A 17363-nucleotide genomic window follows, 5' to 3' on the forward strand; every position below is an offset into this window, starting at 1 on the left:
GGTTCTCTGCTCGGTGTCCCCGTCCGGTTCCCTTCTTTTGACCCTTTGACCGCACTCCTGTCCCTGTTATTTATTAGTTGTCCCCCGGAATTTTTTGGGTATCTAGGTCCTGTGGATCCCCCTTTTAGGCTGGGGGGGACCCTTTAGCAGTGGACGGGCTTCGCCCGCCCACTTCCCAGATCCCAATAAGACTAAACCCACCGCAACAAGCACTCCGCCCACCTGCCCAGACTCAAGGGCAGAATCCAGCTCCACCCCAGCCTCAGTGGACACCATCTCTCCCTCCCGCCCCAGAGAGCCACTTTCTCCCATTCAAACCCCCCCACGCTTCGGAACGCTCCAGCGGCTACGCTCCCTGATTGGCTCAGGGCGCAGCGACGGAACGTTGAGGCAAGCGCCATTTTCGCTCCACCTCCCCGTTGCCGGTTAGCACGCTGGGCAGGCGCAGCGCGCGCGTTGCCGTAACCGTGACGTTTTCAGCCGGGGCCTACTCTCCTCCCGCTCCTCGGCGGAGTAATGGCCGTTGGAAGATGGCGACTATTGCCGATTTGAAAGCAGGTAATGGCTGCCTGCAGGGAGCAGCTGTTCCCGGAGCGCCCGCGCTGTGTGGGAGCCCGCAGCGGGGCGGTCTCTGGCGAGAGGCGGGCAGTGGGAGCCGCTGGGGGCAGCGTGTGCGCCTGGCTGGCGTTGCTGGAGAAATCCTGGGAGCCAGGTCCCAGGGAGGTCGAGCGGCGCCTCCTCAGCTAGCGCCAGCGGCCCGGTTTCCTGAGCGGAGATTCGCTCCCAGCTTCGCCCTGACAGACGGTTGGGCTAGAGGCCCTACCCCCGATAGCGCAGCGCTCGCTCCCGGCGCGGCGTTGCCAGAGGTGCGCGTTGCCGCACGTGTGGACGGAGCCCGCCGTCCACAGCCGCTGGTGCTTGAATCGGCTCTCCTCCACCCCAAGGGCCGACCCAGCCCTAGTGTAGACGAGGCCCCAGGGGTAAGCTAGGGGATGAAGGCACTGCTGCGCCCCCTACCCGTAGTTCGTTTTCTCTCGGCTCTGTCTTGCACAGAGTAGTTACCCCTTGTTATAAACACACCTTCCCTTAGCAGTGAGGCCAGAGTTGGGCAGGAAAAAAAGGGCAACCAAGCCTGCATTTTATAATGGAGAGAAAAAAATAGGATAAAGCTTCTCACATGTTTCCTTTTATACATCATCTAGAAACAAACAAGGGCATGGATCTAGTTTCCCCCCTATCAAAATCTTTGCGTTTAAAGGCTGCTTTTTTCTTTATAGAATCGTAGATGATTAGGGTTGTAAGAGACTTCAGGAGGTCATCTAGTCCAAGCCCCTTGCTCACCACCAACTAAATATAAAGAACACTGAGAAAAGTCATCTAACACTTGAAGTTAAGCTTTTTAAATATGGCACAATAGGTCATGCATGTACTGTATTAAGGGCTTGATCAGGTGGGGGCCCCAGGGGCCATACTACTGGGTGCAAGAGACTGGCAAAGTCATCACAGGCATTGGGACCTAGCCTTTGACTCCAGGAGACACCATTATTATTTCATTAGGATCATCCACTGAGCTTGCCTGGGTGGCCTCATACTCCTATTATTTTAGAAAAAAGAAAAGCTTTTTATGCTCAAATAAATTTGTTAGTCTCTAAGGTGCCACAAGTACTCCTTTTCATTTTGCGAATACAGACTAACACGACTGCTACTCTGAATCCTATTTTAGAGTTTCTCTGCACCTATGTTATGATTGGCTCAGTTCTTAAATTATGAATATTTAAGACTCCTTCCACCATAGAAACTTACTCGTTTCATGGAAGGGGGGAGGAAAAAACCCCAATTGATCTGCCAGTAACTATCAGCTCTTGCTTCTGGACAGTTTTGGGCACTTCACGTAAATGACCTCGCTCTGTCTCTTTGCATCTGTACACAGATGAGAAAATAACAGATTTGTTTAAGGGCCTCCCTTTTGTCTCCAAACAAATAAAATATTTCAGTTCAAAAGACATGTGGGTCACATGAGCAAAAGTCTTGGATTGTTAGTTCTTTTGTTTTCTTGGGGTGGGGAGTTATGTGACAAGGGAAGAGGAGCAGAGTGCTTAACCAAAAAGGAACAGCATTGGTGTCAAAGTAGGACACTGAAGAAGGGACAACATTCTTCAGAATGCAACCTCTAAGGTGTGATTTCAACACCTGGGAACTGGAGGAAAAAAGTTGCCATGGCTGCAAGTCATAAAAATACACTAATTGGGAATATTTTCAATAAATTTCTGTACCTCTGGCTAAAAATGAACACCTGCCAAATGTAAATAATGCAACAAAGATGCAAGGTCTGGTTGTCAACATGAAACTTTATGAAAAATGTTACTCAGAAGTCAATGACTTTGAAGGTGTGGACATTTCTGAACAATCTGGATCAACTGGTTAGTAAGCTTATTTTTGCACCATTTATATGGACTGCCTACCATGTCTTACTGTGCTAATAAATAACTTAGATTGTCATAAGTTTGTGTTTTAGGTAGATTACTTATTTTGAAAACAAATATTTTGAAATTCATAATTGGTATGTTAGTTTACCGCTAGATGTGATGGTTAGTACTTATTGGAAGCATCGGCGGGGAGGGGTGTCAGGCCCTTAATACAGAAGGGAAATGTTTTAAGAACCCACGGCCCTCCCACCATACTAGATGCCAGTCCAGTGCCCTATGAAGTCTGGCACCCAGGAGTGTCTTACAACTGCCCTCCCGGGGCCACTTCCTACCTCCCCTCTATTGATCAAGTTTTCGAGTCTGTACCAAAAAGACTCCATAGATGAAAAGATTGCTCAGTTCATTTATGCAACAAATTAGCCCTTCTATCTTGTGCAGACCAACCATTTCATCGACACGACCAGGCTACATGCCACCAGGCGGAGCAGACATTGCTGGAAGGTTGCTGCATACAGTGTATCAGAAGGAAATTGAACAGTGTTCAAAAAGCATTGATAGAAATTTGTTGATCTAAGTCTTAATGAGTCGAGAAATGTACACAATATACAGTAATGGTTTGTGTGACAACAGAAGATGGGGATGTCTATCTTACAGAAACAGTCAGTACATCAGGAAATGCTCATATAGCAGAATACTCAAAAGTAGCAGCAGTAAAAGCTGTAACAAAACAGCAAAAATTCAAGTGTGAAGTACATAACTTGGTCACAGACAATAATGCAGATGTAGTAAAGATGAGAAGAAATCTAGAAGATAAGGAAGGGAGCCTGTAAACTGTAAAATGGGTGAAAAGCTCATTTGCTTCACTGAAAAGATCAGGAGGATCCAAACTAATTCCCCTAAGATGTAAGATGGAATTCAGTAGTTGACTGTTTTGAGCTGTTTATTAAGGACTGGCCTATTCTGATGACGTTTTATGAAGAAAATAATGGCAAAAATAGATGGAACTATTACACTAAAGTAGTCAACATCGGACTAGAGAGGAATGTAGAAGATATGCTGAGTGTACTGAAACCTTTTCATAACCTTGGACAAATTGCAGCAGAAAGATTGCTACTGTATTGCTGTTGATGAAGAAATTTGGAAAGAATTCAGACGTTGAAGAAATGCCAACAACAAAGTTAAATTTAAGGCCATAAAGTAGCAGATGGATCAAGCACCTATGCTACCTCATTTCCTTGCCAATTTTCTCAACCCAAAGTATGAGGGTAGATGCTTAATTGCTGAAAAAGAATATGTTGCTATGATATGGGGATCTAATAATCACCCAATCATTCTAAGCATAATACATATTGCTGCTGTTTTAAAGACAGCCATGCTACTGAACTGGTGGAAATCATAGCTAATCACGTGAAACAGAGCTTATTGAAGTATTAAGCCAGCTTTTGACCACAGTAGTCTCTTTTGCAGGCACAGAAAACATATTTTCTTCATCTGGACTAATTCATTCAAAGTTGAAAAATTGATTGGGAGTTGAAAAAAAGCAGGAAAGCTTGTCTTTTACAGTCTGTTAATAGAGATGAGGAGGGAGGGGTGAGATCTAACAGTTTTAAGTTTGAAGGACAGCCTAAGTAACTTAAACGGTCTCATTTTCAGGAGACTTAGGCAAGTAGGACTTTAAGCTCCAGTCACTTTCACTTAGGCATATTGGAAAATTTTCCCAAAGCTGATCTGAAATCAGTTTAATTCACTGACTACAGTTAATACTTGTTTCTTTAATAAATGATTGAGTTGTAAATGTGAAACATGTTTTGATGAGAACGTACCCAAAAACATTTAAGGTTTTAATAAAAAAATTAATTTTATATGCTGTTGTGTAACTCTAGTTTCCAACCTAATGCAGGTTGAACAAAAAATTATCTAGTAAATGAGCAAGATATTCACCATTTTCTAACATTCTATAAATGTACAATTAAAAATCTGAAAATTGTAAGCTATAATTGCATACATGTATTATAGTGTACCTTCCTAAGTGACAAAAAGATGTAGCAAATCTAGTGTACAGACTGTTTAGTTGTAAATCAACATTTTAATTTTTATATGAACTAGTGAGAGTGCACCTTTCTTTAGAGAAATAAAGGAAGTACAAAAAGTTTATTAAAATTGATTTAAATCAAGGCCTTCCACTTGGTGATTTAAATAGCTGAAAAAGTAGTATCTAGACCTCATGGTTGCAGAGAACAGTTCGGAAAGATGGATTCCAATAACCCCAGAAGGCAAATAAATAGAACTCATTAAAGTATTTCTCAAACTTCATTATTGTTTACCAATGTCATGATTAGTTTTGAACCCTGACTCATAATTTTTTAACACTTGGTTGGCAGTACAATACATAGTATGTATTGCTGACCAGCCAATAGGTAATACCCAAATCAGATACAATGCGAGTATACTCTGGTCTTTCCTATACTAGGAATTTTGAAATAATTTCTTACTGGTTTTAGCAACATGGGAACCTTGTATATACTTGAGCTCCCAGTGGCTGATATTGTTTTTAATTTCATGTTATCTAACTTTGCTCAGAGATGGTCTCTAATCAGTGCTTAAAAAGCCAGCCGTCTTGTCCATGCTTCAGATCCCATGCATTTCTCTTCATAATTAATAATCCTTAACCACCATTCCAAATAGTTTGGACAACTGACTTTTTTAAAATGATTAAGTTACATAAAACGACTGATTCTGGGGTTAGTATTGAATAATAAGCTTATGACTATATGCAGTAATAGAAATTTTTTTATGTATTTAATAGTACTAAAGGACACGTTGGAAAAGAGAGGTGCACTGGGACAAATAAAAGCAAGAATCAGAGCTGAAGTTTTTAATGCATTGGATGACCAAAGTGAACCACGGCCACCACTGTCTCATGAAAATCTTCTAATCAATGAACTAATTCGTGAATACTTGGAATACAATAAATATAAATACACTGCATCTGTTCTAACAGCAGGTATTGGGTTGGCTTACTGGCTTCAACTGCTTTAGTTACAATCTCTATTTTAATGTATAATAGCTGGATTAGCTCAATAAATCTGATCATATTACATAATGATGACATAAGTCAGAAAATCTTCAGGGTCATGTGTGTACTCTTTCCCTTTCTCACCCGCCTCCCCCTTCCCTTCCCTTTCTTCCCATCGGCTTGTCTTGTGAAGATTAATGAAGATAAATAAAGTGTAGGCGTCTCTCTTTTCCCTCAGACATCAGGCTAAATAATGGCAATAGTCTCTGAGAAGTGTCTCTTTCCCAGGCTTCTTACCATAAGGTAAATCCTTTGACGTAGTAACTGATGCACAGGAGAGGATGGCTTTTTAAGGCAAAAATTAACAGTCTGCAGTAGCAGGTGGAGAAACATTCTTGCCAGTTAAGCCCAATCCCATGTGACGCACGTATAGTATATGGAATGCAAACTGCCACCACTGAAATGTCCAAATATTTTCTGAAATGGGAATCAGAATAGCAGCCATGCTAGTCTGTGTCCGCAAAAAGAACAGGAATACTTGTGGCACCTTAGAGACTAACAAATTTATTAGAGCATAAGCTTTCGTGGGCTACAGCCCACTTCATCGGTTTCATAGAATGGAACATATAGTAAGGAGAGAGAGAGAGAGAGAGACGCACACAAACACACACAGAGAAGGTGGAAATTGCCATACAAACTGTAAGAGGCTAATTCATTAAGATGAGCTATTATCAGCAGGAGAAAAAAAAACTTTTGTAGTGATAATCAAGATTGCCCATTTAGACAGATGACAAGAAGGTTTGAGGATACTGTACATGGGGAAATAGATTCAATATGTGTAATGACCCAGCCACTCAGTCTCTATTCAAAGCCAAGTTAATGGTATCTAGTTTGCATATTAATTCAAGCTCAGCAGTTTCTCGTTGGAATCTGTTTTTGAAGCTTTTCTGTTGCAAAATTGCCACCCTTAAATCTTTTACTGAGTGGCCAGAAAGGCTGAAGTGTTCTCCTACCGGTTTTTGAATGTTATGATTACTGATGTCAGATTTGTGTCCATTTATTCTTTTGCATAGAGACTGTCTGGTTTGGCCAATGTACCTGGCAGAGGCGCATTGCTGGCACATGATGGCAAATATCACATTGGTAGATGTGCAGGTGAAAGAACCCCGGATCATATGACTAATGTGATTAGGTCTATGATGGTGTCCCCTGAATAGATATGTGGGCAGAGTTGGCATCGGGCTTTGTTGCAAGGATAGATTCCTGGGTTAGTGTTTTGTTGTGTGGTGTGTGGTTGCTGGTGAGTATTTGCTTCAGGTTGGGGGCTGTCTGTAAGCGAGGACTGGTCTGTCTCCCAAGATCTGTGAGAGTGAGGGATCATTTTTCAGGATAGGTTGTAGATCTTCGATGATGCGCTGGAGAGTTTTAGTTGGGGGCTGAAGGTGATAGCTAATAGCGTTCTGTTATTGTCTTTATTGGGCCTGTCCTGTAGTAGGTGACTTCTGGGTACTTTTCTGGCTCTGTCAATCTGTTCCTTCACTTGGGTATTGTAGTTTTAAGAATGCTTGATAGAGATCTTGTAGGTGATCTTGATAGAGTTTTAAGAATACTTGATAGAGATCTTGTCTCTGTCTGAGGGATTGGAGCAAATGTGGTTGTATCTTAGAGCTTGGCTGTAGACAATGGATCGCGTTGTGTGTCCTGGATGAAAGCTGGAGACATGTAGGTAAGTATAGCGGTCAGTAGGTTTCCGGTATGGGGGGGTTTTATGTGACCATCGCTTATTAGCACAGTCGTGTCCAGGAAATGGACCGCTTGTGTGGATTGGTCTAGGCTGTGGTTGATGGTGGGATGGAAATTGTCAAAATCATGGTGGAATTCCTCCAGACTGGGAGTGGCTGGGTCATTGCACATATTGAATCTATTTCCCCATATTAAATATCCTCACACCTTCTTGTCAACTGTCTAAATGGGCCTTCTTGATTATCACTACAAAAGTTTTTTTTCTCCTGCTGATAATAGCTCATCTTAATTAATTAGCATCTTACAGAGAAGGTGGAAGTTGCCATACAAACTGTATGGGTGTGCGTGTGTGTATATATAAAATATGTATAAAATACCTTCTTACTATATGTTCCATTCTACGCATCTGATGAAGTGGGCTGTAGCCCACAAAAGCTTATGCTCTAATAAATTTGTTAGTCTCTAAAGTGCCACAAGTACTCTTGGTTTTTTGGAAATGGGAATGAGTCTTTTAAAGCATACAGTCCCATTTATATTTCCATTTCCCATCAAGAAAAGTGCCAAGTGGAAATATAAATGAAGGATGAAAATTCAGGTATCAACAAATGATTCCAAACTATATTAGCACTCCAAATGAGGTGGAGGGCACTCTTATGTCTTGGAGTACTATGAATACACTATATAATTGCACCCAAGACTTGGTTAGCAGATACTTAGTAAAACGTAGGATTGAGGGTAAAAAGGAGTAATCCAGTGTTTGAAAACTACACCTATGTTTTAATGCTGATTATATTTCCAAGATTAGAATGATATATTATTTAATCACACTGTTCATAAAATAAATCTCTGTCCTACATATTTATACATATTTGAAATTTGTACAGGTCCTCGGTTCTGGTATTATTGCTGTTGCCTGTTTGAAATGTAGTATGAAAAAGACATGTAACATGCTCTAATTGTGCTTAGCAATAATATTTAAAGTGGAAAGATGCAATAATTAGATTGAAAATAGTTGAGGTGAAGCAATATGAAAGATGCTCAAGTAAGGAGCTAATATAATATTTGTACACATTGTGACATTGTCCTTCAGAGTCAACTTTCTCTTAAAAGGATATTTTAAATGTACAGATATGTCCACAGGTCTTTTGATTGGGAGAGAGAGAAAGGAGTTTGTGGATTCCATTATTTGCGGAATCAGCTTGATATTTATAACGGTATCCCTGTAGAGGAAAATAACTTATCCAAATATTATTTATTTAAAAATGACTTCAGTAATGTTTTTCTTTTATATAACTTTTCTTTAATAATTATTCTCTACTGTAAAGTTATTATAGGAATCCCATGTAGTATTGGACTCAGAGCCATCATGGGAATAGAAAATATCTAAACAGTGGGAATATATGTTAAAAGTAACGTGCACTCTGATGTTGTTCCAAAGACTAGAGGGTTTTTTTGTTGTTTTTGTTTTTTTAAACAAAAAAAAACAAAAAAGAGATTATCAACTTTTAGTTTAGTTATTTAAGAACTTTGGGAAAATGTTTAAAATATTTTACTTTTCAGAATCTGGTCAACCTGAAGTACCATTGGATAGACAATTTCTTGTCCATGAGCTGAATATAGTGGAAGATCCAAATAGAAGATCAGTGTAAGTAGCTTTGAAATCACAGTGCACTGCATTCAGTATGTGTGCCACATTTTCTATGCCTGCTGTAATATTTGTTTAAGACCATGTAAATGCTATTTACGGTCTTAAGTCTTGAGGAACGTGCAAATTGTCTTTGGAGGAACTGGCCTACATTTCATGCTCCAAGGGTGTAATTCTGCGCAAGCATGTTACCAATTTATGTAGTAACTTGCACACAGTTAGCATCTGAAATACATATGCTGAACTGTTCTACCTGGTTTGTGAAAGTCTCTAAACTGCACATTAGGACCACAAAATGCAAGCCTCAGACACTACTCTTTAGAGATCTGTTCACTGTGATTTTCTGCATATCTTTCAACTAACTCCAAAGTTGGTTGTAAAATTATGCTTTGAGACGTCCATGTGAATTTGTGTGGTGCTCTTTGATATGACATTCATAAACCAATGAAATGATTACCAATACAGCAACAGTTACTAATTTTGACAATATAAATAAAGAATCAGAGGATAATTTTTTACTTACCCTGATTTAGGACATTCTGTATGAGGGAAGATGATCAAATGATTGCTTTTTCCAAATTAGAGGAATGTGTTTTAGGTTTATTTGTTTACAAACAGAAGGAAAAAGAGCATTAGCTGTGACAGTTTTAAGCTAAATAATTTTGAGACAGGAATTATAAACCTTGAGTAAAAACACAATGTTTGGGAAATAGTTATGTTGAAGAGCGAAGACATCTGTGTCTACATTCTGGGAACCAATACTGAGGACTAAATGGCCTTTTCCTGTTCCCGGACTCTTTATGTTCTTTGAAATTAAAAAAAAAAAAAAAAAAAGGGGTGGGGGGATTCTTATGCTCAGCACTTTACATTCTATGTACACTACTTTTTTTTTTCTCTTAACAGCCCTCTCTTGTATGGAATTATAGCTCATTTTTTACATGGTAGTAAAGGAGACATCCATGATATGTTTCCAAAAGGATCTTCACTGCAGTTTCCAGGACGGAACCTCAGCAAACTACCTAATGAAAGAAATCGAAAGGGTGTGTATGTCTTAATCTCCAACTTGGTTTCCCTCAGGAGTTTTTAGGTCCTACAAGAAGAGCCAGCACTGTGCCCTCTGCCCACTACTGACTCTGCTCTGATCCGTTCTCATGCTTCAAAGGGCATATTTTAGCACAATTATTAGAGAGAGTTCTCCATTCCAGATAATCTGGTATTGTCAAGTAGAACTTGACCACTATTCCCTCCCACCTCCCGTGCCCTGTTTTGAGCTTGACATGGAGATTTTATAGAACAAAGATGCTAACAGTTGGGAACAGTCATTGGCATAGATCCATAGGTGTTTTGCATGTAAAAGTGAATTCACAAGCTAGATCTCTATAGTCAAAAGTTTGCCTAGTCCATCCATATTAAGTTATTTCTCTAGTTGATCTATACGCATGTATGAAGTTATCAAGAACATGAAAGTGGAACACATCAGAATGCAAAATAAAACACACCAAGTGTATAACCTCTTCTATGCAAAGAATGCATAAAGGCTGAGATTTGTTTTTCCAATTTTTCTTGTGGTGATTGTTTTTGATAGAACTATGTTAATATTTTCAAAACTTGTTGGCTAATCATATTAAGATCCAGGGCTGCAGCATATATCCTGCTACAAAGTGCTACATTAATACCAGTATAGCTATATGTACATGAAAGAAATCTTTGCTCATACATACCATAGCTAATTTTATGAAGCAAGAATCCTCACTTCTTGAAAGTGTCTAATGGCTCTCTTTTAAAAATGAAGTATTCATACACATTACCTTGTAACATCTAGGTAGGAGAAAAACATACATTTCTGACAAGACCAAACACATTGGAAAGCAGATGTGAAAACTGTTCACAGATCTTGTTTTTGCCATCAAATGTCTTGATAGTTGGAATTTTCATCTGAAATGGGAATGAACGTTATCTAGAAAATAGACATTTTTAAAATTGCACTCAGTGAAGTTAAATATACAGCCTTATTTTAAGTATTGGATAGCTAATTTAACGCCAATATTTGAAAAGGGCTCTAGAGGTGATCCTGGCAATTACAGACTGGTAAGTCTAAAGTCAGTACCTGGCAAATTAGTTGAAACAATAGTAAAGATAAAATTGTCAGACACATAGAAGAACATAAATTGTTGTGCAAAAGTCAACATGGTTCCTATAAAGGGAGATCATGTCTTACTAATCTATTAGAGTTCTTTGAGGAGGTCAACAAACATGTGGACAAGGGGAATCTAGTGAACATAGTGTACTTAGATTTCCAGAAAGCCTTTGACAAGGTCCCTCACCAAAGGCTCTTACGTAAATTAAGTTGTCATGGGATAAGAGGGAATATTCTTTCATGGATTGAGACCTGGTTAAAAGACAGGGAACAAAGGGTAGGAATAAATGGTAAATTTTCAGAATGGAGAGAAGGAACTAGTGGTATTCCCCAAGGGTCAGTCCTATTCAACTTATTCATAAATGATCTGGAGAAAGGGGTAATCAGTGAGGTGGCAAAGTTTGCAGACGATACTAAATTGCTCAAGATTGTTAAGACCAAAGCAGACTGTGAAGAACTCCAAAAAGATCTCACAAAACTAAGTGATTGGGCAACAAAATGGCAAATGAAATGTAATGTGGATAAATGTAAAGTAATGCACTTTGGAAAAAATAACCCCAACTATACATACAATATGATGGGGGCTAATTTAGCGACAACTAATCAGGAGAAAGATCTTGGAGTCATCGTGGATAGTTCTCTGAAGACGTTCACGCAGTGTGCAGCGGCAGTCAAAAACGCAAATGGGATGTTAGGAATCATTAAAAAAGGGATCGCGAATAAGATGGAGACTTATCTTATTGCCCTTATATAAATCCATGGTATGCCCACTTCTTGAATACTGCGTACAGATTTGGTCCCTTCATCTTAAAAAAGATATCCTAGCATTAGAAAAGGGCAACTAAAATAATTAGGGGTTTGGAATGGGTCCCATATGAGGAGAGATTTAAGAGGCTAGAACTTTTCAACTTGGAAAAGAGGAGACTAAGGGGGGATATGACAGAGGTATATAAAATCATGGGTGATATGGAGAAAGTGAATAAGGAAAATTATTTACTTGTTGCCATAATATAAGAACAAGGGGCCACAAAATGAAATTAATGGGTAGTAGGTTTAAAACAAATAAAAGGAAGTTCTTCTTCACTCAGCACACAGTCAATCTGTGGAACTCCTTGCCTGAGGAGGTTGTGAAGGCTAGGACTATAACGGGGTTTAGAAGAGAACTAGATAAATTCATGGAGGTTAAGTCGATTAATGGCTATTAGCCAGGATGGGTAAGGAATGGTGTGCCTATCCTCCGTTTGTCAGTGGGTGGAGATGGATGGCAGGAGAGAGATCACTAGATCATTACCTGTTAGGTGCCCCAGAGGGAGTGAACCTAGCATTGGCCATGTCAGTAGACCCGATACTGAGCTGGATAGACTTTTGGTCTGACCCAGTATGGCCTTTCTTACGTTCTTAATATTGCTGAGCATGCTGCAGTTTCTATTGTCTTCAGTGATAGCTGCAGGTAGTCACGACAACTGAAACACACGAGTTACGTGTTTTTCACTGCATATGAAAATTTTAAGAATGTTACAGATGATTGAAACTCATTAACAGGAGACAGATGAGTTATTCTGGTTGGTAGATAGTAGGAAAAGAGTTGTGCAATTTTTCCTGTAGTTTTAGAAGTCAGTATTTGCTGACGCTGAACATTACCGGTGTTACTGATTTTGCATTGAGAATCGGTAAATCCCAACTCCCAGTGCCAAAATGTCACCCACAACCTTTTTCCAATTTTGCTTCTGAGGAAAAGGCCCCAATTCCACTTTGTCACACTATTATAAATCAGTTGAATTATTTCAAGTTTATGCTGGAATAAGCAGGAGCAAAATTTATCCCAAACTCTCAAAGGGTTGGGGGGTGCATAAAGATGAATCTATATTTTTATGCAAAGACATTTCTTGTACTTGTTATGATCATCAAAATATTTCCAGTAGAAAGTTCTCATTAGTTCAGGCATCTTTCTTTAAGTTTAATGTACGCCTGTAGGCCTAAATACCCAATTCCCTCTAACGGCCTGATCCAAAGCCCATTGAGATCAGTGGGAGTTTTTCCCCTGACTTCAGTCATTTTTAGATCAGGCCATAACTGATTGTACCATGTTATACTGTACTATCACAGTATTTACTTTCCTGTTTGTTTCTAGCCACTTTGGCCAGGTCCACACCGGTATTTAATCTCCTAACTTTCACTGAAATCAGTGGAAGTTGGGGCCTAAACACTTGTGGATCTGGGCCTTTCTGCCCACCTACTACTGGATACAGTGTATTTTCCCCCTTAGCGTTTTATGCACAAGGGAGTGAAAGGGACAGTTGCTCCATGATTTTTTTCCCTTGGATAAGCCACTCTGCCATGTTTTATTTCACTTATGTGTTCGTTGAGATTTGATACTTCCCCTTAATTGTAAATCTTGAAAATCCTGCTGAAGATTGAAATGTTTTATTCTCTTACATTATCTACAGATAAAAAGCATTGTATACGGGCTGTATTTTTATATATAGATTTATTTCTCATATAGGGGTGTCAAAATGGGAGGCAGTGACAGCTAGTTTCTCTTCTGCCACAAGAGGGTGCTAAAGCAGCAACACTCAGTACAGAAGCTGGGCTTCTCAATAAGTAACTAGTTTCTCTTTTAGTTAACTCTCTTCTATGCAGTATTATCTCTTAAGTGTTTACGTTCAGTGTTGTGCTGGTTAGTTTAAACAACTATAACTTTAGTCATCAATCTTGCAATTGACTCTGCTCCAGAGCTCCTATGCAGAGCCCATTGATTTCAGTGAGACTCCACGCGGAGAGTCAATTACAGGATGGGGATTAGTTGTTAGACATTACTACCTCTTTATGTAGTAATGATAACTGTAGAAGAATATCTTAACTTTTTCATAGAAGAAGCTTTAGTCTTTAGCCTATTTGTATTGTGAAGAAGCTGATGTGCAAAACGCAGCTGAGAAGCCCACAAAAAGCAATTGTTTTAAGATACCAGATGTGTCTGATTAATTCTTCAGTAAAACTTACTATGAAGAAGCAAAATCAGTCCAGTAGAATAAATAAGTCATCTTGAGAAAACAAATATTTTGGCATTCTGGAATCTGTTTTCCCTTTCTGTATAAGTAGAACTCTTAATGAGTCATGTATGTTAAACAATGGAAGAGCAGACCTTTATTTTTCATGTTAGAAATGTTCTTCTTCATGTTGTCCTTTGAGTGTTCTGGTATACTTTTGAGCATGATGCATCATGATGGGGGTCCTGCTATATACTGTAATTTACAGTATGTTACAATATATAAATACAGTACATTCAATATGTACGAGTTGAAGGTGTGTCCGAGAACTGTAAGAAGATGGAAAGCTCATTCTATTAATACTTATTCAGAAAGTTATAGCTGTATAGATAAATTTATGGTGCATAACTGATAATACAAAAACTGACACGGGTGAGCTTCCTAGCCTCGTCCGGTCTTACAATGTTCTGTGTACTGAGGTTCAGATTACTAAATTTTGTTGATAATGCAATTTACATAGAAATGTCTCCTCTGACTCTGCAGATGCATAAATACTTATACTACATCTTTTATTAATTTTCAGATTCAATTCTAGAACCAGGGAGGATGGCTGGCACTAGCATTGAAGATCCCCTAATTTACGGGGTGTAAACAGATGACAATTCAGTTTTTTGTCTATTGTTCATTTAAACAATGAAGACTGGATCCTGCAAACCCTTATTCACGTGAATAGTTCTTGCTTACGTAAGTTGTCCCTTTGGCTTTGGTGGGACTGCTTGAATGAGTAAAGGCTATTCATAAATCAGTTTTGTAGGATGAGGCCCACAATAATTTATTGCTGGAAGAGCAAAGTTAGCTCAGGGCCTGTTCCTGCTATGCAAGAAGGGGCCCAAAATGTTTTCATCTACAAAAATAAGAATTTTCAGGAGTATTTATTCTATTCCAGCACTCGCTATTTAACTCAATCTTTAGTGTCATTACTTTACACTACTTTTTCTGCACCTGTGAAATTACTGTTACTGTATATGTGAATAAAAGCTAACTTCATTTTCTGTTTGACTTGATACTGCATTTGACTTGCAAGGGTGTAAACTTAATATTTTAAGCATTATTTGATAAGTGGCAGCCTCACTACTTCCTACAGATAATCAGTGGAAAATTAACCATGAAAACAGAACTAAAATGCCTTACGGAATATTTGACTTTTTTACTTCCCTGGAAGCCACAACTATATTTATCTTCATGCTATTGAACAACTATTGTCAAGTCGTCTTTTCCAGCACGAGTAGTTATAAATTGTATGGAATTAGTATCAAGCACACAAATGGGAGAAACACAAACTGTAAGGTCTATTTTTTTTCCTAAGCAGTTTAAGAATCAAAATTAGAGGAAGTTAAAACTACAACTACATAGTGAACCACCAGTTCCCAGAAAGTTCATTCTTTTTCCCCAGGTACTTACATTTCCAAACATAAGTAACTGAGTTTGAAAGGCATGTGTCTGTGTAAGTGGGCCTCAAGTTTGATTTAACAGAATTAATAAGTGTATTTAAATAAAACTCCCCATGGCATCAATAGGAGGTTTGTCCGAGTAAAGGTTGTAGACTTGGATCCTTATTGCGTTTTTTTTCCTTTATCTTGGCATACCCTGAGGTGGACCTATGCTATAAAGTTAGGTTGGCTTGACTATGTCACTGAGGGCTGTGAAAAATTTCCACACCCTATGCAATGTAATTAAGCCAACCTACGCTCCAGTGTAGACACCATTAGGTCAACGGAAGAATTTTTCCATTGACCTAGATACTTACCTCACAGAGAGGTGGATTTACTACAGTGACGAGGAACCTCTGCCGTTTTTGTAGGGAGTGTCTGTGCCAGCAGCTGTGCTACTGTAGCACTTCCTGTGTGGACATACCCTAAGTGTGTGTGAAGAGGGGAGATAAGGTAAAATGGCAGCACAGGTAACTTTTGATTTAGTAAGCTCTCAAGGAGAGGACTGTCTTCTCATTTGTGTTTGTAAGCTTCCCAACAAAATTGTGCCTTGATCCTGATTAGAACCTGGGCATTTATATTAGTGTTCTTTTGATTAGAACTAAAAATGGCCATATTGGGTCAGCCCAATCGTCCATATTTACCCCAGTATTCGTCTTCTAACAGTAGCCAATACCAGGTGCTTCAGAGGGAATGAATAGAAAAGGCAATCAGTATGATCCGTCCCCTGTTGTCCACTCCCAGCTTCTGGCAGTCAATGGGTAGGGACACCCAGAGCGTGAGTTGGATCCCTGACCATCTTGGCTAATAACCACCGATGGACCTATCCTCCATGAATTTACCTAATTCTTTTTTAAATCTAGTTGTACTTTTGGCCTTCACAATGTCCCCTGGCAAGGAGTGCCACAAGTTGACTGTGCGTTGTATGAAGTAGTACTTCCTTTTGTTTGTTTCAAACCTGCAGCCTATTAATTCATTGGGTGATCCCTGGTTTCTGTGTTATATGAAGAAGTAAAGAACATTTCCTTATTTACTTTCTCTGCACCAGTCATGATTTTATAGACATTATCATATCTCCCCCCATAGTCATCTTTTTTCCAAAGTGAACAGTCCCAGCCTTTATTCTCTCTCCTCATTTGGGAAGCTGTTTCATTTTTGTTGCCCTTCTCTCTACCTTTTCCAATTCCAATACATCTTTTTTGAGATGGCGCTACCTAAACTACACACAGTATTTAAGGTGTAGGTGTACCATGGATTTCTGTACTGGCATTATGATCTTTACTGTCTTATTATCTATCCCTTTCTTAATGGTTCCTAACATTGTTAGCTTTGTTGACTCGTGTTGCACCTTCAGCAGATGCTTTTAGAGAACTATCCACAGTGACTCCAAATCTTTCTTGAGTGGTATCGGCTAATTTAGATACCATCATTTTTACGTGTATTACTTGGCATTTATCAACATTGAATTTCATCTACCATTTTGTTACCTAGTCACTCACTTTCATGGGTGATCATGAGATCTCTTTGGACTTAACTGTCTTCAGTAATTTTGTATCATCTACAATCTTTGCCACCTCACTATTTACCCTTTTTTCCCAGATAATTTATGAATGTGTTGAATAGCACTGGTCCCAGTACACATCCTTGTGGGACCCTCTCTTTACCTCTCCCATTCTAAAATGGAGGATTTATTTCTAGCCTTTGTTTCCTGTCTTAACCATTTACTGATCCATGAGAGGACCTTCTCTCTTCTCCCATGACTGCTTGCTTTGGTTAAAAACCTTTGGTGAGGGACCTTGTCATAGACCTTCTGAAAGTCCAAGTAAACTATATCCACTGGTTCACCCTTGTGCACATATGTTGACCCCCCTTTAGGAATTCTAATAGATGGATGAGGCATGATTTCCATTTAAAAAAGC

The 17363-nt window shown here is 39.2% G+C and overlaps 1 protein-coding gene across 2 annotated transcripts; it reads left to right on the forward strand.

Annotated features, from left to right (window-relative positions):
• Window positions 1-424: 424 nt before the first annotated feature.
• On the forward strand, window positions 425-15011 carry CEP20 (centrosomal protein 20). Of its 2 annotated transcripts, XM_043494124.1 has the most exons (6): window positions 540-558; window positions 2321-2420; window positions 5233-5430; window positions 8746-8830; window positions 9734-9870; window positions 14538-15011. In XM_043494124.1, exons 2-6 carry the CDS (start codon window positions 2321-2323, stop codon window positions 14603-14605), a joined length of 588 nt encoding a protein of 195 aa, XP_043350059.1. In that variant the 5' UTR covers window positions 540-558; the 3' UTR covers window positions 14606-15011. The 2 variants fall into 2 exon arrangements, with proteins under 2 accessions (XP_038276505.1, XP_043350059.1); XM_038420577.2 differs by lacking the exon at window positions 2321-2420 and having other exon boundaries at window positions 425-558.
• The last annotated feature ends 2352 nt before the right edge of the window (window positions 15012-17363 follow it).

This window comes from Dermochelys coriacea, chromosome 10 (assembly GCF_009764565.3).
Source record: "Dermochelys coriacea isolate rDerCor1 chromosome 10, rDerCor1.pri.v4, whole genome shotgun sequence".
Classification (NCBI taxonomy): domain Eukaryota; kingdom Metazoa; phylum Chordata; order Testudines; family Dermochelyidae; genus Dermochelys; species Dermochelys coriacea.

Excerpts from the sequence above, each read along its gene's own strand:
- CEP20 (XM_043494124.1), top strand. The coding sequence starts at position 2,321 with ATGCAAGGTCTGGTTGTCAACATGAAACTTTATGAAAAATGTTACTCA. Across the intron at positions 2,421-5,232 it reads TGAACAATCTGGATCAACTG|TACTAAAGGACACGTTGGAA; the intron begins GTTAGTAAGCTT and ends TGTATTTAATAG. Across the intron at positions 5,431-8,745 it reads TGCATCTGTTCTAACAGCAG|AATCTGGTCAACCTGAAGTA; the intron begins GTATTGGGTTGG and ends TTTACTTTTCAG.